General features: G+C 38.9%; 1 protein-coding gene across 1 annotated transcript in view; it reads right to left on the bottom strand.

The window, feature by feature from the left end:
- Positions 1 to 498: 498 nt before the first annotated feature.
- Positions 499 to 25,054, bottom strand: part of LOC137619172 (uncharacterized) — a 32,247-nt gene continuing 7,691 nt past the window's right edge. The window contains exons 3-8 of the mRNA XM_068349358.1: positions 21,165 to 21,282; positions 20,557 to 20,671; positions 16,806 to 16,902; positions 9,637 to 9,755; positions 6,614 to 6,724; positions 499 to 4,264 (exon numbers count right to left, since the gene is read on the bottom strand). Of these exons, the coding sequence (XP_068205459.1) occupies positions 4,109 to 4,264; positions 6,614 to 6,724; positions 9,637 to 9,755; positions 16,806 to 16,902; positions 20,557 to 20,671; positions 21,165 to 21,282 (716 nt within the window). The 3' untranslated portion in view covers positions 499 to 4,108. The remainder of the gene's footprint in view (positions 4,265 to 6,613; positions 6,725 to 9,636; positions 9,756 to 16,805; positions 16,903 to 20,556; positions 20,672 to 21,164; positions 21,283 to 25,054) is intronic.

The following is a 25,054-nucleotide window of genomic DNA, read 5'->3' as shown; positions in this document are numbered from 1 at the left end:
GCCCTGCTGCTTCCTTCGGTCACCTTGGTGATCGTGGTGGTAGCAGAAGTAGGGGATTCAGCATTATGAAGCTTCATCTGTGGTGGATAACGGGGGAGGGTGGGCTGTGGCACCCTAGCAGTACCAGCTGAACTCGGTTGAGTCCCTTGTTAGGCTGGGAGGAACGTAGAGAGTAGAGGTCCCCTTTTTTGTTTTTGTTTTCATTTGTTGATGTTGGCTACCCCGCAAAATTGGGGGAAGTGCCTTGGTATATGTATGTATGTATATATATTTCATACATCATCAATATGGCTTCTCTACCAATCCTGCCGTAAACGTTTTCTAGGTCTGTGTACGTCACATACATCTGGCAAACTAATCCTTGTAAGAAATCCACTCATGTAAATAAACATACCAACCTAAAGTCTGAAAAGGAAAGAACATAATCCTCGTAAAGAAATATAATTAAATCAAAGGAAAATTATACTGTGTTAATAATATATTTTATTGTACCAACAATAACTCATACTTTGCAACAACATTTTTTTTGTGACTACAACAATTACTAATAATTATGGATTTTGAATGTCTTAAAGTTTAAATAAACTTCATTATAAAATCTATGTTAACAAAAATATATCCCAAGTAAAATATACATTTCTTATACTAATAGACCTATGTAGGTTTTCCCTTTTTCTATTGAATTAGGAGGAATAAAATTGTAACAATGAGCTTCTTATGTCTGGGTTTAGACATTGTATTAACCTACACAGGAAGTCTAGTATAATAAAGACAAATAAATCTGCAATTTGTTAAACTTTTGGAAGGATAAGATATCTCACTCTATCGGAAAGTGTTGAAGTATTTACATTTCCCTCCAAACAGGTATATTTATGAGTTTCCAGTTTTGCTGCTTATCTTCTACAGCAGACCTTTTGGTTTACTTCAATAGCAACTACGGGGAATACCTACCGTACATATAAATCTACCACCTTTAAAACATCTTCCAACAAAGATGATAAGGGCTATGATCGTCTTCGTTGGAGTTAATGCATCTCTTTTCCCACTATTTTTCTGTCTCGTACTTTAATTCTAATTTGCCCTACTAAATCTTGACCTTAAGTCCTGCGAACATCAAGTGACTAAACTCTCTTCATTCCTTTTCATAAAATACATAATCATCTAAGTGAATTTTTCTGCCTAACACATGTGCAACAGTCATTAGAATATCGCCGCATACTCAAAATGGCGCCCAATGGCTAGCTGGACTCGGATAGCCCGGCTCCCTCATCGCCATAAAAAAGTGAATTAACCACTCCCCGAGGGGATGTAAAGCAGCTACAACTAAATCAAACTGTAAAAGAGGAGGGTACTCTACTTTGACGACGGAAAGGAAGCCATCTTGCGAGGAAAAACGCCAAAAAGCTGAAAAAAGGCTGACGGCGAAAAGGAAGGCATCATGCGAGGAAAAACGCCAAAAAGCTGAAAAAAGGCGCTCTCGACAAAAACACGAACGCGTAGGTAAGCTGCGAAAATTGGAATGGGTTTATCAGAGATGAGTAGTACTGTGAAGGGAGAGGATGTGTAACAGCTCCTCGCCTATCCTCCTCCTTAGATTCCTAGACTGGGTTAAGTCTGGTTGGGGTGTAGATATCTATGGTTATCTACGGATACGTCCCTGATTATACACGATATCTACGGATAGTCGTTCCGGGGGTTGGAACCCCATGATACCTGACAGTAATTCTCTTGTAATATCAATCGCAGAAATATTATACAGTAGGAAGCAGCCGAAGGGAACTTCCATCAGGACGACATGGCTCGAGCCCAAAAATAAAATACGTAATCATCTAAGTAAATTTTTCTACCTAAGTCAAGTGCAACAGACCAATATTGTAGAGACGATAATCATATTCTTTATTTCTCACTGGTATGATGGTCTCTTTCAACATTTTTTTACTGCTTTGTGTCTACTTGCCACACTCTCATCACACAGTCAATGGTGCCAATAACATTTACAGGCATTTCTTTTGTTTCTTTTATTTAAAATCTATAGTGAAATAAAATCAAACTTCTTTTATTATTATAAGAACCAAAATTGCTGAAACACCAATTGCTTGACAAGACAAGTAACTTTAGAAGAAAACTTGATTCTACAATATCCTTCAACTGATTTTCTCTATTATAGTTTATTCTTTACTCCTGCATTTATTTTCCAAACTGAATTGCATCCCCTGTTGGAGCCCTTGGGCTAGGGCCGGAGAGACCAATCATTGCCGAGGTACTAGAGGGAAGCCAAAAAGGTAGTTACAGCTAGGTGGCTGAAGCGGAGCTGCAAAGTAGCTTAAATAATGCCTACAGTTTCCCTGATAAGATGTACCGACAGCCTACCCACACTACACTCATCGGCTCTTTCTGGTCTCCTCCATCTTTGCTGTCCAACCTCTTTAACTCAAATTTCCTCTTTACTTCAGGAGAAATCCTTTGGGTGTCCAACTACAGAAGTTTGATTCGATCTTAGAAGTACGAGTGGGTCAGCAACTGTGGCTTTAAGGTATTGACTCGGTTATCTCGTTCGAGTAGCCCAATAGTACTATGTGCCAAATATCACCTTCCATGCCTTAATAATAAGTTAAGGCAACAAGTGATTTATAAAATGTAAGGGATAAGGTCTATAAATCTGGGGAACTTAAAAGTGAACAGTTCCTAAGAAACTTTTAGCAAGGTAACTACAAGCTAGATGACACACGACCAAATAAACAGCAAAGAAGAGGCGAAATATACTGTAGGACAGAGTTCTGAAATGTTTCTGACATTGATGGCTACTTACAATCAAATTAATTCAAATCCGAAATCTTTTTGAAAAAAGAAGAAAAACAGACACATTCTTAACGTCGGAACCCTAGGGTTATATTTTACGTCATTTATTTAAAAACAGGAGCTGGAGGGTCATGGAACACCTATGAGAAGCAGTATGGTGTGAAGAAGGAAGGAAAATATTATGGAGCACAGACTCGGAGATATAGACGAAACTAGACGTTAAAACTAAAAACTGTAAATGGACACAATGGGGAGAATGTAAACTAATTTTTGTGAAAATAAGGAAGAAGATTTGACCCAGTTTTTTGTTGTATTTCCCGGAATATAGAAAAGAAAGGAATCAAATAATTGAGCTTCAACAACCATACAAGGAAGACCTAAAGTAAATACTGTAGTAGGATTATCTTTATTCAGTGAAACAAATTTAGAAAAGACAAAGGAAGTATTAAACCTGATGCGAAGGAAACGACAAAACAGTTTAAGAGAAGGATAAACAACAGAGGCGCCGTTGCAAGGGTTACGCCTCGCCCCTGAACCTGAACTTGAACTAGAGGTGTTTATATGGAAGGTAAAGATAACGATTTTCCCTGAAATTGGAAGACGTGTTTGATGCATAACACTGATATGAAAAATGAATCATCAAGCTATGTCAAGAATCTTACCTTCAGATTTTAAAGTCACGGTACAGTACTCTGAGTGCGTTTATCTCCAAGTCAACTGTATCAATATATGAGGTTTCAAATTCTGTGTAATCCTTATAAAAACATACTGACATATACCACAAAAGGAAGGAATTGCAAACAGTTTTGTGCGGTGAATCTTTGTGGCAACGTCTTTAACCCTTTTACCCCCAGGCTATTCGGAAATTTCCAGCCCTTAACCCCCAAGGGGTTATTTTTTTCCAGCACATTTTGTATATTTTTTTAAAATTGCTCTAACAGGATTAATTTTTGTCATAGAGAGGTCAGGTTGGTCTCATTCTCTTGGAAAATACCTGAATTTTCTAAAAAAAATTATCAAAAATATGAAAAAAAAAATTTTATAGCATTTATTTGCAAGGACGTACCGGTACGTCCATGGGGGTAAAGGGATGGCTTTTGTGAAACGTACCAGTACGTCCTTTGGGGGTAAAAGGGTTAGACGCTCGCTATATTTGCTTCAAAAGAAACAGTATACTGTACTGTATACATTGTATACGACATAACACAATTCTACCCTACTTCTCAACACAAAATACTATAAATCTAACAATAAAAACCAACAATAATGGAATGGGGTGGATAACGGAAGTGGGTAAGTCGAGTGTGCCCTAGTAGGACGTCTTGCGCTTAATCCACGGCAGGTGATCCAGGTCGACGTTTCCTCCGCAGAGTATGACCCCCACTTTACGGAGGGGAGGATGTTCGTCTTTGAGGGAGTGGACGCCCGCGTACACGGCTGCTCCGGAAGCAGCTTCTACGACCAGCTGTTGAAGTAAGACGCCAGAGTCATCGGCATTATAATAGCAACAGCACGTTCTTTTTGCCTACTACAGTACTTTTAATATTTACTATTAATATTACTATTAAATACAACGCTACAACCCTAGTTGGAAAAATAGAATGCAATAAGCTCACCCAAGGGCTCCAACAAGGAAAAGTAGCCCAGTGAGGAAAGTAAAAATGGAAATAAACTAACACAGAAGTAAAATATTCTTAGAACAGTAACAACATTAAATTAGATCTTTCATATACACACCATAAAAACTTGAAAAAACAAGAAGAGAAATGAAATAGAGTAATTTGCTTGTAGCAAGACTGGATAGGCTACGTAATGCGGACATCAGGAGGGCTGGGAGCGGAACGTTTATTGGAGTTTGCGGAGAGAGGACAACTTAGATGGTTTGGACATGCTACGAGAAAGAAAGAGGAATGATATCCTGGAAGGTTTTTGGAGTGGAAATCACGTGGAGGAAGACCAGTAGGAACACCAAGAATGAGATGGCTACTTACTATAGAGAGAAGATTAGCGAGAAGGGTTCTAGTCTCCCAGAGGTTGATGAAGTGAGGCTACATGAAGATCGACAGGAATGGAGACAGTCCCTAAAGTAGGACGACTAAAAGGCTTGGTGAGAAATGGTGATAAAACTGCTTGAATGAGTAAAAGCCCTCTTAGGTTTAAGTTTTACTTAAATTTATGACCAAAATCCTCCAATTTCATTTTAATATCCTAAATAATTCTAAAGCGAAGATTATCATTTGATAAACCTTGAGAAGTAATGAACAATTAAAATATTTTAGGAACAGTAACAACATTAACTCTTTTACCCCCAGGCTATTTGGAACTTTCCAACCCTTAACTCCCAGGGGTTATTTTTTTTCAAGCACATTTTGCAGTACAGTATATTTTTTTTAAATTGCTCTAACAGCCTTAATTTTCGTCATAGAGAGGTCAGGTTGGTCTCATTCTCTTGGAAAATGCCTGAAGTTTCTCAAAAAATTATCAAAAATATGCAAAAAAAAAAATAGAAATAGCAGTTTTTTACAAGAACGTACCGGTACGTCCATGGGGGTAAAGGGATGAGTTTTGTGAAACGTACTAGTACGTCCTTTGGGGGTAAAAGGGTTAATATAAATCCTTCGTACATACGCTATAAAAACTAGAATAGTGTGCCAGCGTGTATCCTCTATCTAGGAATCTATGCCATGACATTGGAAGACCATGGTACAGAGGCTACATCATTACCGTTCATGCTCGATAGTTTCTTGTAGCGTCTGCAACATCACCATCCTTTTAAATTAAGGATGGAGGATTTGGGGGAACTTATAGGTCTACCTGCCGAGTCATCACCACCTATTGCCTGGCCCCCCTTGGTCCTAACTTGATAGAGATAAGGCTTGGATGCTGATCATATTCATATGATTACTTGCTAAGCTACAACCTTAGTTGGAAAAGCAAGATGCTATAAGCCAGAGAGTTCCACAAGGGGAAAAAAGCCCAGTGAGAAGAGGAAACAAGAAAATACATATGAATAACTAAAATAAAATATTTTAAGAACAGTAATAACATTGAAATACATCTTTCATATATAAACTATAAAAACATAAAAAACACAATGACGAGAAATGATAGAAGAGTGTGCCTAAGTGTACCCTCAAGCAAGAGAACTTTATGATCAGTCTCTACGGCATTGTCATGCTTGCTAGGGCACCGTCACCGTCCCTTGCCTCTGCCATTCATGACTTTAAAACTCTGGATTTCTTTATTATCTACATCAGTTTTTTTCCTTTGCTTTTCCTTTAGGACATAATAACCCAACGTAGTTTCATTAGAAAACAAAACGGTTTCTGTCGCCTGTTCTGGATGTGACAGAGATGAGAATGTTGAGATGGATGTGTGGGGTGACAAGAAGAGATAAGATATGGAATGGGGTAATTAGGGGTACCACAGGAGTTAAGAGAAATATTAGATAAGATCCAAGAAAATAGACTGAGGTGGTATGGTCATGTCATGAGAAGAGATGAACAGTATATTGGGAGGAGAGTGATGGAGTGATGGAAATGGAGGTACAGGGAACGAGAAGGAGAGGGAGACCAAAGCGAAGGTAGGTGGACAGTACCAAGGACGACCTTTGATCAAAGGGATTAACCGGTGATGAAGTGTGGGACAGAGGTAGATGGAGAACGCGGGCCAGAAACATTGACCCCACATAAAAGTGGGGAAAGAAGAAGTAGAAAAAGAAGAAGAAGTTCTGTTATAAGAAAACACATATTCCTGTGGCCCCTTCTGTTATGTATACTTTATTATGAAAAAATACAGGCAAGCAATTCCTTACCTTCAAGCGTTCAAACGAGAGCTTCATGCCCTCTATCATCTGGTCGTCATCGACGCTGCAAACTTTCGGCTCCACCAAATCGCAGACGATGGGGAAAGTGAGGAATCCGAGCTGAAACATAAAAAAGAAATCCTCAGGTCGCTTTAATTCAGGATATCTTAGGATTGCATCTATTGAGGTGCTATTAAAAAAATTTAAGTGATAAATACAATACACTATGCTTCGAAATAGGGTAAAGCAAGCAATGTCCAACCTTTTCTGCATCAAACCCTTGCCAAAAGATTTAGCATACGAGCCCCACGCCTGGTTTTTTTTTTTTTTTTTTTATTTTATTTTTTTTTTTTTTTTTTTTTACGTAACCCATACTAACATGAAAATTTTAAAAGATGAGACTCTAAAATGTTTAATATCCTGTGACTGAACAGATTTTATTTGCATTGCCATAAGATGTTACGTATTTTGTCAAATTTTTGCATAATAACAAAAAGAAAAATTTAATTACCAGGCATAAAATCAGTCGAACGGCTCTCAAAAAGGTTAAATGCTATGAAATCTATGATTAACTATGTGACAGTCCATTGACATAATCCCAAATACATATATAATAATCTAATTAACTGAAATTCCCTAATAATAGTAATTGAACCGTTAGTGAGAGAACATGTTGGAAAATAACAAAACAAGTCGTAACATCGTCGGTAAAATAACAAGATCTTATTTAAAAAGACACTACGACCTAGGAGGCCATTTAGCAGTATCATGCTACCGAGTAGAAACCCTGTATTTGTGGAATGAAGTAAGAGATGGAAGCAAGATGGGAAGAAGAAAATGAAACTGGAGGTATAGAAGATTAAAATTTGAGGACACCAACAGTAAATCAATTTGTGCACTGTCAACATTAAGGGGCCAAAACCAAAGAATATTACTCTAGTCATTTCAGTTCGATATAAAAAACCTTCACTCTGATGGACACAGACTAAAGCTATGTTAACAGTACTCAGGAAACTGAAGGGAACAAAATTGAAGTCGTGTCGGAAGATCCTCAATTGGCGAGCGGACTGTGCCAGCCAAGCAGAGTTGATTAGCATAATATTTTTATAAATTGATTTCAATTCCAAAGATTTTGTAGTTTAATCGAGTATTTCTGTATGAAGTGAAAAGAATGCAGCATTATTTGCGGACATATTGCACTGTATACCTGCTTGAATTATCTGCTAACGAGTCACTCTTCAAATAAAATAATTGAGTGATTTGTAAGACGAGATATTGATATTAGTGCTAAGTAATTTGATTAGACTAAAAACACAGGTGCAGAATTTAAACTACTTGCTAAGTGACAAATCACTTGGGCAAGCAGAATGCAACATAGATTGAAAGTCTTCGATAATGGTCCTTCAACTAAACGCTTGACACCACACGTGTTCCAACCCTGGCGGATAATCTACTCTGCAAACACGCGGAAGAATAAACGGATAAGATTTCGGGAATTATCTTTGACAAAGAATAATGAAGTTTTGTTGGATAATAGATTAAGCCTTTTACCCCCAATGGATGTACTGGTACGTTTCTCAAAACTCATCCCTTTGCCCCCATGGACGTACCGGTACGTCCTTGCAAAAAACTGCTCTTTACCTTTTTTTTTTTTTTGCATATTTTTGATAACTTTTTGAGAAACTTCAGGCATTTTCCAAAAGAATGAGACCAACCTGGCCTCTCTATGATGAAAGTTAAGGCTGTTAGAGCAATTTAAAAAATATATATAGCAAAATGTGCTCGAAATTTAACCTTACCTTGGGAGTAAAAGAGTTAAGCATTCAAAATAAATAAGGAAATAAATAAATGAATAAATAAAATGAAGAGGCAGAAGATCCTAAGCACAGACAAATATCAATACATAACAAACACAAAGCGTATGGGAAACTTGCGAGCTCAAAACATTTGCCAATGATTTACACAAAGAAAGAATCATCACGGTGAAATCCCTGCGTGCCGTGTGGTAACGCAATATGCAATGACATACGATTAACTCGAGTCTGGTCCCCTTTAGAAAGCGAAGCTATCGTGGCCTTGCATGTATGTGCAACCCTAATTGAAAATAATGCGATGAGAATTATGGGCCCCAACGGGAAAATGAGCCCAGAGCAGAAAGGGACCCAGAGTAAAGATTAAACTATGTAAGAAATGGAAAAATATTCAAAAATTTATAATCCTAATAAATGAATAATAGACAAACTATGCAATGAGACTTTTGTCAACCTGCTTAACCCTTTTACCCCCAGGCTATTTGGAACTTTCCAACCCTTAACCCCCAGCGGTTATTTTTTTCAAGCACATTTTGCAGTATATATTTTTTTAAATTGCTCTAACAGCCTTAATTTTCGTCATAGAGAGGTCAGGTTGGTCTCATTCTCTTGGAAAATGCCTGAAGTTTCTCAAAAAATTATCAAAAATATGCAAAAAAAAAAAATGTAAATAGCAGTTTTTTGCAAGGACGTACCAGTGCGTCCATGGGGGTAAACGGATGAGTTTTGTGAAACATACCAGTACGTCCTTTGGGGGTAAAAGGGTTAATAAAGAAGTTTGTGTTCATATATATTAAATATAAAAGTCTGTATATTTCTTTTTTAATATAATGTGCAATGATATTAATTAAAATGTAGCAATACTGTACAACATCAAATTTCTATTATAAAATATTTATAAAAATTAAAAAAATACATTACAGGTATACATAAATTTTTATTTGTAAAAATTAATGTCATCAATCTATGAAAATCTGAGAGGCCTATACTTTCAGTAACCCCATAAGACTTCTAGTGGACAGATCACTATAAAAATTAAAGTTAAAGAGAACCTTAAAAATTCCTCTAGCAAAGAGATAAATAAAAAATTGAATAAATTGATGCACAGATAAAAAGAAAAAGAATTGCTGTAGTGTCAAAGGAAAGAGTAAGATGCAATAAAATGCCTAATGAGAAACGAGAAAAATAAGCTAATATCTATAACTCCGAGAAATCTCTCACCTGTTCTATTCTTATCGAATCGGCTATGGTCTCTAAGAACCGCGGAGGATCCGACCAAAGTCGTTCTTTGGCTTCGAGACTCCTCTGCAATTCTTTACCCTCCGGCTCTACCGCAAACACTGTGGGGTACACACACACCAGAAGTGTGAAGTTCAGTCGAAAGAGGTGCTAATGCTAACTCCGTCAAACACTGACCAAGCCACCTCATCGCTTGTTAGTTTGCAAATACAGTACAGGACTGTACGGTCAAACAGATATGTGCGTTAATATACAGGCAAGACAAATATTACTTGTTATACATAAAAAGCAAGACAGAATAATTGTACATTAACAGATGTAGCTATTCTATAAAAATGTCGTAAATTTAAAAAGTTGTTTGTATAAATCCTAGCTGTACAAACTTAAGTCCTTTAGTAGGTGGACATATTCTAGCAAAAGCTGGTAATGGCTACTAGCTTTCGCCAGGATCTTACCCCTAATAAAGGACGTTGATCCATAATAGCATAGGAGCAATGTCTTTCAGTACCAATGAAAAAAAATTTCTCTCTCAAAAGCAGCAACTATAAAATATGATATTTTCTCAAAATTAGAATGGTGACTTCCGAGCTTCCCACCACGACAAAATTAGAATAAAAAGATATCTGGAAAATGATACAGAGCTAGTGAATTAACCCTTTTACCCCCAGGCTATTTGGAACTTTCCAACCCTTAACCCCCCCGGGCGTTTATTTTCTAAATTGCTCGAACAGCCTTAACTTTCATCATAGAAAGGTCAGGTTGGTCTCATTCTTTTGGAAAATGCCTGAAGTTTCTCAAAAGGTTATCAAAAATATGCACAAAAAAATGTAAATAGCAGTTTTTTGCAAGGACGTACAAGTACGTCCATGGGGGTAAAGGGATGAGTTTTGTGAAACGTACCAGTACGTCCATTGGGGGTAAAAGGGTTAACGAGAATACACAAAATCATCCTTCTAAATACAAGAATGCTAGATAGATGTTGAGATCTCCACCAAGAGGAAGTGATGCTCTTACTCAACTAAAGTTATGCGTAGTTTCACAAAGTATTAAGTACTGATTGCTCACACTAAGAACACTTTTACCGTGCATTAACAACTAGTGCTTGTTCATTAAAAAGTCAATCGTATAAAAAAATTTCAACATAATACTTGTTCCCAACCTAAAAATTCTTCAAAATAACTATAAAAATAATAAGGCATCTTGAGTATTAAAAAAGAGGTACTAGATATAACGTTACCTAGATCAACAAATATTTTGGATGTAATTTCTATGGAAATATTTCTATACCTAAAAAGTTTTCGATGAAAACGAAAGACGCCACTTCAAGCCGAGGCTGCGTGATTCCAACCTGCTTGGGGGGGGGGGGGGGGTGGCTTGCGGCTGCCTGATGCTCGACGAAGCTCTCAAACCTCAATCAGAAAAAACCCTCCGTTTTTTAATCCTCACCAAAAATTTTAAAAATGGCCGTAAGGAGATGCAAAATCTTAGCGAGATACGGAAAGTCCGTAGGACACAGGGTTAACGAATTAAGATGAACATCAAAACGGTAACAATGAAATCACTAAAATGTACAAAAGTAAACTGAGAAAGACATGAGACACACTCTCAAAAAGAATTCAAATATAGAAATATAAGATGGTTTTAACTGGTAAGGGTAGAAGAGACTCTTTAGGTATGGTAAGCAGCTCTTCTAGGAGAAGGATACTCCAAAGTTAAACCATTGTTCTCTATCTGTTTCCTTATTTCCTTTTCTCATCGGGCTAATTTCCCTGTTGGAGCCCTTATATGGTTTATGGCATCCTGCTTTTCCAACTAGGGTTGTAACTTAGCTAGTAGTAATAATGATAATAATTATAGTAATTATAGTAATAAGAAAAGATGGGTCTTTATCACAAATATATAAAATATGGGAAATTCTCTAGTTTGTCTGCAGAAGTATTGAACTATAATTACTATCATTGTATATTCAATGAAGTAAACCATACTGTATTAGAATACAGATCTTCCAAATCCATCCAATTATGTATTTCCCATTTCATGATATATGAACCTAAATAATGAGGCAACGACCTTCCTGGAAAAGTCAGGCATTTCAATGGATTTTTACACTGTATCTCTCAGATATAAAAACCATTACTTAACAAATGGTTTTCTTAGAACCCTTCTGAAATTCAAACTGTTTCCATAATCTCATACAAAGGGCTCATACAATGTCAACTTTGAGGACAGTTCTAAGAGAAATCTATCAGTTACCGCCTGAAGATTATACTCGGCAGATGAAGATAGCATTGTGTACAGTATATGTGATAAGTGGGAAAATTTCTCAGAGTATATCAACACTCGTATTGCTATCATAAAACAATTCTAATAGTCAGGTCTTCTCCGTCATGATGCTCAATACTACATGGTATTCTAGAAGTTTTATTCCAGCTGTGACCAAGATGTGGAATGATCTTCCTAATCGGGTAGTTGAATCGGTAGAACTTCAAAAATTCAAACTGCCAGCAAATGTTTTTATGTTGAACTGGCTGACATGTCTCTTTTATAGTTTATATATGAAAGATCTGTTTTAATGTTGTTACTGTTTTTAAAATATTTGATCTTATTTGTTCATTACTTCTCATATTGTTTATTTCCTTATTTCCTTTCCTCACTAGGATATTCTTCCCTGTTGGAGCCCTTGGGCTTATAGCATTCTGCTTTTGCTACTAGGGTTGTAGCTGAGCTAGTATAATAATAAAAATAATTATTATTATAATAATAATAATAATAATAATAATAACGATAATAATAACAATAATAAAACCAAAAATGGAGTTAAAGTGTAGCTTGTATGCTGTTTATGTATCAAAGCAAGGAGGCAGAGCTATGTAAGTTTTCAATAACCTCCTGGCTAGTACAGTGGTAACGTGTTTGCCTCGCATTCGCGTGGCAAGAGATCGATCCCCGCCCAGGGCCGTGAGTTTAAGCTGTTTACTGGGGAGGCTACTGCTGTGGTAGGGCACCACAGTGGGCTTGGGCTTGCCCGGCTGACGTTCTGGTGAGCATCTATTCTGATGGAACTGGAACTGAAACCAGACACCTTCAGACCTTCTAAAGTACAGTATATTAATAATCATAATTTCTTTTGAAGTTATTATGATAAAAAACTATTAGTATGTACTATGTTGGCAAAAGAATTATGTTGTATTGTCAACTACAGTTTTTGGTTAGCATGCTTGTCTGTACGTGCATACGAGACTGAGCTAGTAACTGCACGGAGACGACGATGTTAGAGAAGCATAGCCAATCTTGTACGTCCACTCTTTAGTGAGTAAAAGCTAAGACTGTTTCCTAGTGTATAATTATTGATCTACTGCATGTAGTATTGTCCTAAAGAGTATTCTTCTTCTTTTTTGTCTGCATCTTTTCCAACTTCTATGTGGGGTCGATGTTTCTGGCCAGCGTTCTCCATCTACCTCTGTCCCACATTTCATCACCGGTTAATTCCTCTGATCGAAGGTCATCTTTGATACATTCCATCAACCTTCGCTTTGGTCTCCCACTCCTCCTCGTTCCCTGTACCTCCATTTCCATCACTCTCCTCCCAATATACTGTTCATCTCTTCTCATGACATGACCATACCACCTCAGGGGGAACAAGCCAGCCTTAACTTGGTGCCGGTCCCAAGCCCGGGTAAATGGGGAGGGTTGGCGGCAGGAAAGGCATCCGGCCATGAAAAATTAACTAAAACCAATATGGCCAGTGGAGATTGTCCTAAAGAGTATTATAGCTAATTATATATAAGGAAGTCCTCAACTAATTTAATAGTTTCCAAGTTGTTTGTAAGTCAAATTTGGATAAATTTTGGCTTAGAGTAGGCTTCACTTAACTCACATGGCCACAATCTTCAGCTGCAAAAGTCAATAAAATAGTCCCGTTTCATGTTGCAAATGTCGTCTTGCTTACTGCATTAAATTACATTAAATTATATAATATTGTCTTCCAGCATGAGCTCAATGTCCACCGTAATCACAAATCCGAGTCGCTTGGGGACGGACACTTGCGCTGGATAAAAACGAAACGGGAGAAGAATGCAGAATCTGCCGCTCTAAAAAGAATGGAGGAAAAAAAAGTAGCTTAATAAGGACGGAGAAATTACCGACTACTTTAACTTTGAAGTTGAAAAAATACTATACATCTCCAGGATCTATCTATGACAATTATAATTGTTTGTTATTTCGATTACTATTATTTAATAAACCAATGAAACCACTGGGTCCTTACAAAACCATTACAGGCTTCTCATTAAGAATGACTTTTGAAACAAAGGACTTAAAACTGAAGCATTTACGCAGGTCCTATGAAGGGACCTTGCTATGAACCACCGATATTGCCTACACTTCAATGAGAAGTCATTCTAAGATGCAGCCACTCTCCTTTAAGAGGTAGAAATGCAACAAACACATGGGAGAGATATAGAATTTCGCACCACAGCAGAAAGAACGCATAGATTGTGTGACACATGAGGGCCGCAGACCACGAAGATGAGACATATCTTCCAAAGGGAGTTGTCACAACTACGAGGAAGAAAGAAATTTGGAATGGAATGAAAAGTGGGTGCAACTTGGCGCCTTATGGACTACAGGCGGTACAAAGACCCCATCAGTAAAGGTGCGTCCACACTGGCAACATCGTGCCTACCGACATATCAACAACAAAGTTGGAAACCTTACAGTCAACATCAGTACACATATCGGTACACTTTGTCTGCTACAATGTCTGGCAACATATTGGCAACACACGTCAACTTGGTGAAACCGTCCACACCTCATTCTAGAGACTTGTTGTGTGTCTGTCCGGGTATCTCCAACCACATCGACTCGTCCACACCAGGGTTGCCAACATATCACCAATAAATCTCTACCAACATCTCGACAACAATGTTTCGTCAACAGTCTAACAACTTGTTACCTACGAAATTGTACACAGTGTTGTCAACATGTTTTGTCGCCAATGTGGACGCACCTTAATACCTACAGAGCACTACGTGAGGTACACCAACAGAAACTATAAGGAGAGATTATGGATACTTAATGATGCCCACAAAATCAAAACTTTTAGTTGCAGCAACACAAGTGATACTGTCTTTACCACATCCAAGTAGGAGAAAGTTACAACGAAGATTCCTCCTTAGTGGTAACCTCTATAAATCTTGAAGCAATAAGAAAAAAACTTTACGCTGTAACAAGACTAGCCAAAAAAAAAAAAAAAAAAAAGAGGTAATGATGAAGCAAATGGCTTGTGCTTTTGCACAGATGCAGGATTTAAGAATTTGTAATCATACGATAAACATTGTACAAAATATGATACTTGTACTGTACGGGACCTGGTTGGTATCATTCAACCTGTACTAACCTTGACTGGTATCTTTTGACCTGTATCGTACTTGCTTGGTATCATTCAACCTGTCCCGAACTTGACTGGTATCTTTTGACCTGTATCGTACTTGCTTGGTATCATTCAACCTGTCCCGAACTTGACTGGTATCTTTTGACCTGTATCGTACTTGCTTGGTATCATTCAACCTGTCCCGAACTTGACTGGTATCTTTTGACCTGTATCGTTATTGCTTGGTATCATTCAACCGGTAATAAACTTGATTGGGATCTTTCGACCAGAAAAACATTTACAGAAAGCAAATCCTTTGAACGTAAAAGTCAAAAACCATTCACCGCTTCATTCCAAACGAACAACTGAAGTGAAAGTCTAGAGGAATGCAAAAAACTACGACACCTGCCCAACATAAAGCTACTCTAGATGAAAGACATTATGTACAACAACGCAAAATTTGAACAAACTCCCACCTGCTGTGTCCTGATGGCATCCGCGATGGTGTTCAAAAACCTCGGTGGGTCGGACCACAGACGTTCCTTTCTCTCGAGGCACCTCTGAAGTCCTTTCCCGTGCGGCTCAACTGCGTACACTTCGCGTGCAACGTCGGGCGTAATGTAAAAAAATCATGGGACAATGAAACCACAAGATAGAATAATGTAAGCCACGCTATATCCTCCCCGTTACTGTGTTAGTTAAATCATTTTAAAAGAGAGGACAAACCATAATTAAGTCAAACTTGGTGCTAAATGACGCAACCTATCAAGCGCCCACATAAACCCATGATAACATCTAATATAAACACTATCTAGGATCACATTTAAACCACTCCCCTATGCCCACGTGTTTATGAAATGCCTAACCACAGGTGCTTCCCTTCACAATAATAGTCCCCTACTTCCCAGCAGGTTTTAACAACCCAAATCTTCAACAGGCTCTTCCACATAAAAGGAAAATAAATTCTATACTCTTTCACTAGATAGTGTTTCTTCATAATTAGAGAAAATCATAAATACTTTAGATCATAAATACAAATCTCTTATTTTTCCTTTATGCTAAATCTAGGGACAGACAACCCGATACCAATTAGTACTGTAGTTAGTCACCAATTGGTAGAGTTCGTAAGCAACAGGTGAGACATCCCCGCAAAACATCTACTTGAAATTTAACCTTGTTAACCTTATTAGCATGAAATGAAGTAAATTGACATCACACAGTAAACGACTTTGGCAGTAACTTAGAAAGCCTGATCGACAGTAAGATCACGATGAGAACTCCTATATTTTGACCTAATGGTCAATCAGGAGTCTTCTTTTAGATGCATCTGAAGGAGTCTTGTCTTGAGACTCTCTCAAGACAGAGGAATCTAACCAACTACGTAATGTTACACTGAATATTCATGGTTTATTGAAAGTGCCAGGGTTGTATATACACATAACTGTTGGGAGAAAATAATATAACTGAATGCGAGCAGCAATGTAGGGAGGACTGGCCTCATACTATGAGAACAAAACGATAGAACGCGGTACAGTTACTTGACGCAGATCTGCTTTGTATTCTCAGTCGACTGTGCTACTTAGCATTAAAGTACACTATTATATAGACCCATTTTAAGAATGTCTACACAGTTCACAAAACAACTCGAAGAACTTCTTAACCACTTCACAAACTAACTTGACATGATAACTTACAAAGTTCCTGGTGCCTCCACGAGACAATTTCAAGTATGCCTTAAAACCTTTGCAAAGAAACTTCACGAGCTTCTTTTACGACTTACCTCGGCACTTGTGCTTGGATTTTTTAGCAGCGATGGCGATCCCAGATATCATTCCTCCGCCGCTCACTGGCACCAGAATTGCATCCAAGTCTGGAACCTGAAGTCAAGAAAAAAAGACTAGGAACAAATACAGAAGGAAGATGATGTGTAGAAGGAACTATAATAAAAATAATCTCTTTCTTAAGTTGAAAATCCAGTTAAATGTTTGATGGCTAATATAGGAAGGCTATGATATTCATTTGGTTCTTATAATTATGTCTTGGGTATTAAGTAATTTGAAGTAACTATGTTAATACTATTATTACTATTAATTTATCATAATCATATTCTTATCAAAACCCAAATTACATTTCTAGATGGAAAACCAAAATGCTACAAGCCACAGAGCCCCAAAAAAGGGAAAACAGTCCGTTGTAGAAAGGAAATAAAGTAAAGAATAATCTATAAAAGATATATCGCTCGCTTGCGACAACATCACTAAAGTAAAGAATAATCTATAAAAGATATATCGCTCGCTTGCGACAACATCACTAAAAAAAAATGTATTTTTGAGTTATCCATATAGACATATTCATCTTCAAATGCTGATTTTTTGGCAAAAGTGTCATAATTGTAGCTAAAAAATTTGATCGCTAGAGTTGCTAAATGTCCTAATGGCATACATTAATATGAGTGTGTTTTAATTGATTAAAATGGCTCTCCTGAAAAATAGCTATTTTTGAGTTATGACGACGTTGTCGCAAACAAGTGATATATAAAGAAAGATATTTCATATACTGCACTGTATTAAGATAAACAACATTAAAAAGATAAGTAACAGACAAAGCAAAGTACTACAAAACGAGACTTATGTATTTACGCCATTTTTGAACATCGTTAGTTTCATTTATCATACTTGCAACGTAAGGAGTGATTTGTGAGACGTCTATGTACATTATTCGCACCAGATGAACTCGGTTGAGTCCCTTGTCAGGCTGGGAGGAACGTAGAGAGTAGAGGTCCCCTTTTTGTTTTTGTTTCATTTGTTGATGTCGGCTACCCCCCCAAAATTGGGGGAAGTGCCATGGTATATGTATGTATGTATGTATGTATTCTTTGTATGGTAAAATATCAAATTACTTCCCTCTTCGGACACCACACACAGTATCGTCCCATATATAAATATCTGCGCTTTGTAAATTGAGGATACAAATTTGGTAAGTTTGACGTCTGTAAATGCTCCGAACTTAATAATATTTCCCCTTAATCAAACAATACCTTAACAGGTTTTTCTTATAATGACAGCATTGCAGTTACAATGACAAAATTGCAGTTACAATGACAGCATTGCAGTTACCATGACAGCATTGCAGTTACAATGACAGCATTGCAGCTACAATGACAGCATTGCAGTTACAATGACAGCATTGCAGTTACCATGACAGCATTGCAGCTACAATGACAGCATTGCAGTTACAATGACAGCATTGCAGCTACAATGACAGCATTGCAGTTACCATGACAGCATTGCAGCTACCATGACAGCATTGCAGTTACCATGACAGCATTGCAGTTACAATGACAGCATTGCAGCTACAATGACAGCATTGCAGTTACAATGACAACATTGCAGTTACCATGACAGCATTGCAGCTACAATGACAGCATTGCAGTTACCATGACAGCATTGCAGCTACAATGACAGCATTGCAGTTACAATGACAGCATTGCAGTTACCATGACATCATTGCAGTTACCATGACAGCATTGCAGCTACAATGACAGAATTGCAGTTACAATGACAGCATTGCAGTTACCATGACAGCATTGCAGCTACAATGACAGCATTGCAGTTACCATGACAGCATTGCAGCTACAATGACAGCATTGCAGCTACCATGACAGCATTGCAGTTACCATGACAGCATTGCAGTTACCATGACAGCATTGCAGTTACCATGACAGCATTGCAGCTACAATGACAGCATTGCAGCTACAATGACAGCATTGCAGTTACCATGACAGCATTGCAGCTACAATGACAGCATTGCAGTTACCATGACAGCATTGCAGCTACAATGACAGCATTGCAGTTACAATGACAGCATTGCAGTTACCATGACAGCATTGCAGCTACAATGACAGCATTGCAGCTACAATGACAGCATTGCAGTTACCATGACAGCATTGCAGCTACAATGACAGCATTGCAGTTACCATGACAGCATTGCAGCTACAATGACAGCATTGCAGTTACAATGACAGCATTGCAGTTACCATGACAGCATTGCAGCTACAATGACAGCATTGCAGTTACAATGACAGCATTGCAGTTACAATGACAGCATTGCAGTTACCATGACAGCATTGCAGTTACAATGACAGCATTGCAGCTACAATGACAGCATTGCAGTTACCATGACAGCATTGCAGTTACCATGACAGCATTGCAGCTACAATGACAGCATTGCAGTTACCATGACAGCATTGCAGCTACAATGACAGCATTGCAGTTACAATGACAGCATTGCAGTTACAATGACAGCATTGCAGCTACCATGACAGCATTGCAGCTACCATGACAGCATTGCAGCTACAATGACAGCATTGCAGTTACAATGACAGCATTGCAGTTACCATGACAGCATTGCAGTTACAATGACAGCATTGCAGTTACCATGACAGCATTGCAGTTACCATGACAGCATTGCAATTACCATGACACCATTGCAGTTACCATGACAGCACTGCAGTTACAATGACAGCATTGCAGTTACAATGACAGCACTGCAGTTACAATGACAGCATTGCAGTTACCATGACAGCATTGCAGTTACAATGACAGCATTGCAGTTACCATGACAGCATTGCAGCTACAATGACAGCATTGCAGTTACAATGACAGCACTGCAGTTACAATGACAGCATTGCAGTTACCATGACAGCATTGCAATTACAATGACACCATTGCAGTTACCATGACAGCACTGCAGTTACAATGACAGCATTGCAGTTACAAAATACTCATATTTGCTTTATTTCATTTTGGGTCTTTGAGTAACTTTCACACTGAGTCGGTCAGCTTAAAAGTAATCATAGTAGTAGTAGTAGTTTACACAGAGCCAATGCAATCTGTATACTTCCTCCTCACATATACATACAGGACACAAGGTCCTCAACCTACAACCTTAATAGGTTCCAAGAAGCTGCTTGTAAGTCGAGTTTTGTATAATTTTAGCCTAGGGTATGCATAACCTGATTCCCACGCTTACGTATCCAGCTACAAAAGTCAGCAAAATAGTCCCATTTTGTATGAAATAAATGTTGTATCAACTTATAGAAATGTCGTTTTGCTTATTGCATTAAATGATGTAATAGTGTTTTATTGCGGTATTTCTTTATCTTGAGTATATGAAATTTTGATATATCTGAGATTCATGAATTCAGTTGAGTTTGTGTTCGTATCTCCGAATGTCGATAAGTTGAGGTTCAACCCATATGATCTTTCATAACAGCAGGCCAGATTTCCATTCGACCAAACCACCGGTACCGTGAAAGGTAATTGAACGAACTTGATCGTAATACAACTGTGTCACTAATCGCCAAGATCACCATCATCATCATCTCCTCCTATGCCTATTGACATAACCTGGGTTAGATTTCGCCAGAGGAAGAAAAGAAAACCAAAATAAATCTGTTTAAAAATATACACACTTTTGTTATTGTGATTACCGCCATAAGCAAACCCGTCAGCGACAGCCGTTCATCCTACCTCCTCTAAGAGTTCCATGGCCATCGTGCCCTGCCCCGCAATGACGTCGTAATTATCAAATGGGTGGATCACGATCTGTCCCGTTTCTTCGGATATTTCCGCACAAGTTTCCTTCCTGGAATAGAGTGAATGGAAGATGTATGGAATGAAAAGAAAGTTGCTTGGATGTAGATGACCTTAACCTGGTCGACACAGGAGAATGAGCAGTAGGAATACAAGCATGAGGGTGCTATACTGGGAATGTAAAGTGTAGGAAACAAAGACGAGAGGAGGAGGAGGAGGAGGAGAGAGAGAGAGAGAGAGAGAGAGAGAGAGAGAGAGAGAGAGAGAGAGAGAGAGAGAGAGAGAGAGAGAGAGAGAGATACTGAACAGTAACATGTAAAAAAAACGAAATCTGAGGAATAGTGTATTACACTCTTTCAAGAAGACACCATATCTCCTCTTCAGCATTCTCACGGAAGAAGAGTAGCAAAGTCACAACATAAAGATACACTATTCCACATTTTTCGGCCTTTCATTTTTTTTACCCATAGCGTACAGTTTATTTTCAATCCCAATTACAGTATCTAAATAATTCAGAACTATTGTACTACAGTAAGACACCTCACCTAGATGAAAACGTTGGCTCGCAGTAAACCAGCTTAGCCCCGTAGCTCTTAATAGCACTGCACTTCACCTTGGGTGTTCCTTTCGGCACCACGACACTGCACGGAAGGTCGGCACACCCTGAAAGACAAGAGTAGTTTGAGGTCGGCTTAAAGATGAAAGACTGCCCGCTTTTAAATCTTATGCTGTCTTTGGCTTTCCCTTAACTTTCATTCTTTACATCCACTGACATCTAGTTAAAAAAATGACAAAGTTCATATACACTAAAAGGCTTTCAAAAAATTAGTATGCTAGTCACTCTCTAAACATGTACTTGGGACTCATTACCGTATGCGCTTTGTTATAAGGACAGGCGTCCCAAGCATTTCATTTTTATAAAATCAAAAATTTTAAGCAATTTTTATTTTTCCTAACATACTTACCGAGAACTACTTTCTTAGGAGTTACAGTACCTGTAATCTCCTCTCTACCGACCAGAGTTTTGTGTAGTATACCCTAAACCCGTTTTCTATGGAGGGCTAACTCGGGAGTAAGAGAACGTGCCCCGAGGGTAGCCTTTGTCTGAAAACGAGGGAAAGTGGGCTGTGGGATCCTAGCAGTACTAACCAAACTTGGACGAGGATGAAAAGAGAAGTCCCCTTTCTTTCTTTTTTTTCTATACTGACTAATTCCCAAAATTGTGGAAGGTGCCCTGATAAATGGATAAACTAATACTGTGGATCCATTTTATATTACATCAGTAACTTGTGATCTGTGTAGCTGTCTGACGCACTTTTCATTCCCACCTCTTTTCACAAATACAATAGCTTTGTCCAGCCCTTTGACAGACCAAAACATACAGGTCTTCAATTTGTACATTCGACTACCACAAAGAAAATATCACATCTATTCTTGAACTACAGGGACACTCAGTAGAACGGAGACCTCCGCCACGGCAGCCTATTTCTCGACCTTTTGCTCAACCTTGACCTTGGACCTTATCATGTATTAATTGACGTGGATTTTCATACACTCAAATATGAACCAAGTTTGAAGTCTCTTTGACAATGAATCAAGTTTGAAGTCTCTGTGACAACAATGTCCAAACTAATGGCTGATTATGTGAATTGGACATTTTGCTTGATTATGACCTTAACGTTCCAAAAATGATATTTTGATTATAAAATAAATTTTTGAATATACTTACCCGGTGAATATATAATAGCTGACGTCTCCGACGGCTCGACAGATTCCAAAAACTCGCGAGCGATCGCCGTGAAGGTTGCGGGTGTGCCCACCAGCGCCGACTATCGGCCAGATACCGCATATACTTGTAAACATCTCCAGTTCTTCTCAGTCCCCTAGGTCTCTATCGGGGAGGAAGGGAGGGCCTTTAATTTATATATTCACCGGGTAAGTATATTCAAAAATTTATTTTATAATCAAAATATTTTTAAATATTAAACTTAGCCGGTGAATATATAATAGCTGATTTACACCCATGGTGGTGGGTAGAGACCAGTATTAATACAATAAAGGCGTATATGCTCAAGAGTTTTTGACAATTATTCAAAAAACAGACTTAAGTATAGGTACCTGGTAAGGAAGCAGACTCTGATTATTACTCTGCTCATTAGTCCGCTTTCCTCACGAAGCCCAGCCATCCTCTCAGGATGCTGAAAGACTCCCAGGAGCTGTTATATCCAGGGTGAACACCCCTATAACAGGACCTCATCAATACCCTTAATCTGGGCGCTCTCAAGAAACAACATTTGACCACCCGCCAAATCAAAAAGGATGCGAAAGACTTCCTAGTCTTCCGTACAACCCAAGACAAGATTAAAAACATTTCAAGAGAAGATTAAAAGGATATTGGGATTAAGGGAATGTAGTGGTAGAACCCTCACCCACTACTGCACTCGCTGCAACGAATGGACCCAGGGTGTAGCAGTCCTCATAAAGAGTCTGGACGTCTTTTAAGTAAAATGAAGCGAACACCGACTTGCTCCTCCAAAAGGTCGCGTCCATAATACTTCGAAGAGACCTGTTTTGCTTAAAGGCACCGAAGTCGCTATCGCTCTCACTTCGTGCGTCTTGACCTTAAGCAAACAACGATCTTTCTCATTTAAATGAGAATGTGCCTCCTGGATTAAAAGTCTAAGAAAGTACGATAACGCATTTTTAGACATGGGCAATGAGGGCTTCTTAACGGAGCACCATAAGGCCTCAGAACCACCTCGTAATGGTTTAGTTCGAGCTAAGTAAAACTTAAGAGCTCTAACGGGGCACAGCACTCTTTCAACTTCGTTACCTGCGATTTCTGACAGACTAGGTATTTCAAAAGATTTAGGCCAAGGACGAGAAGGCAGTTCATTCTTGGCCAAAAAACCAAGTTGAAGCGAACATGTAGCTTTATTTGTAGAGAAGTCGATGTTCTTACTAAAAGCATGGATCTCACTGACCCTTTTAGCCGAAGCCAAGCACACCAAAAAAAAGCGTCTTGAGGGTGAGATCCTTCAGGTAGGCTGAATGCAATGGCTCAAACCTGTCTGACATTAGGAACCTTAGGACCACGTCTAAGTTCCAAGCGGGAGTTGACATACGACGCTCCTTAGAGGTCTCGAAGGACTTAAGGAGATCTTGGAGATCCTTGTTATTTGACAGATCCAAGCCTCTATGTCTGAAAACAGACGCCAACATGCTCCTGTAGCCTTTAATAGTGGGAGCAGAGAGGGAGCGAACATTTCTCAGATGCAGGAGAAAGTCCGCAATTTGGGCTACAGAGGTACTGGAAGAGGAAATAGAGGAGGACTTGCACCAGTCTCTAAATACCTCCCATTTTGACTGATAGATCCTGATGGTAGAGGATCTTCTAGCCCTCGCGATCGCTCTAGCTGCCTCCTTCGAAAACCCTCGAGCTCAAGAGAGTCTTTCGATAGACTGAAGGCAGTTAGACGAAGCGTGGGGAGGCTTTGATAAAATCTCTTTACGTGAGCCTGTCGCAAGAGATCCATCCGTAACGGCAGACTTCTTGGAACATCTACCAGCCATAGAAGTACCTCTGTGAACCACTCTCTCGCGGGCCAGAGTGGAGCAACCAATGTCAACCTGGTCCCTTCGTGAGAGGTGAACTTCTGCAGCACCTTGTTTAGGATCTTGAAAGGTGGAAAGGCATAAACGTCCAGGTGAGACCAGTCCAGCAGGAAAGCGTCTATGTGGGCTGCCTCTGGATCTGGAACTGGAAAGCAGTAAGTCGAGAGCCTCTTTGTCAGAGAAGTCGCAAAAAGATCTATGGTGGGTTGACCCCATGTCATCCATAGCTTCTCGCACACAGTCTTATGCAACGTCCACTCCATGGAGATGACTTGTCTTCTTCTGCTGAGGTAGTCCGCCAAGACATTCATTTTTCCTTGCACAAATCTCGCCAAAAGAGAGATGTTACTTGCCTTAAATGGAGTTCCTTCTGATCCGTGGATCAAAGATCCGAGCATTCCAGACTGTCCAGTGGAGCTCCCTAACCCAAAACCGAAGCATCTGAATACAACACATGGTTTGGGTTCTTGATCGCAAGAGAAAGACCTTCTCGAAGTCTGATGTTGCTGTCCCACCAAGTCAGACATGTCTAGACTGGGTTGGAGATTGGGAAAGAGATACTCTCTAAGCCCTTCTCCTTGTTCCAATGGTTTAGGTGAAATTGGAGAGGGCATAGGTTGAGTCTCCTCAGAGAGATAAACTACTCCAGCGATGAAAGAGTTCCCACGAGACTAGTTCAAACTCTTACAGAGCAACTGTTTTCCTCTTGCAAGTGAAGGACTTTTAACAGAGCTTGTTCCATTCTTGTGGGAGACGAAAAGGCCCGAAAAATCAGACACTGTATCTCCATTCCCAAATAAAGAATAGTCTGGGATGGGGT

The sequence above is a fragment of the Palaemon carinicauda genome, chromosome 25 (assembly GCF_036898095.1).
Source record: "Palaemon carinicauda isolate YSFRI2023 chromosome 25, ASM3689809v2, whole genome shotgun sequence".
NCBI lineage: Eukaryota > Metazoa > Arthropoda > Malacostraca > Decapoda > Palaemonidae > Palaemon > Palaemon carinicauda.
Note: the sequence above shows the minus strand (reverse complement) of the source record. Positions and strands in the feature narration are given on the sequence as shown.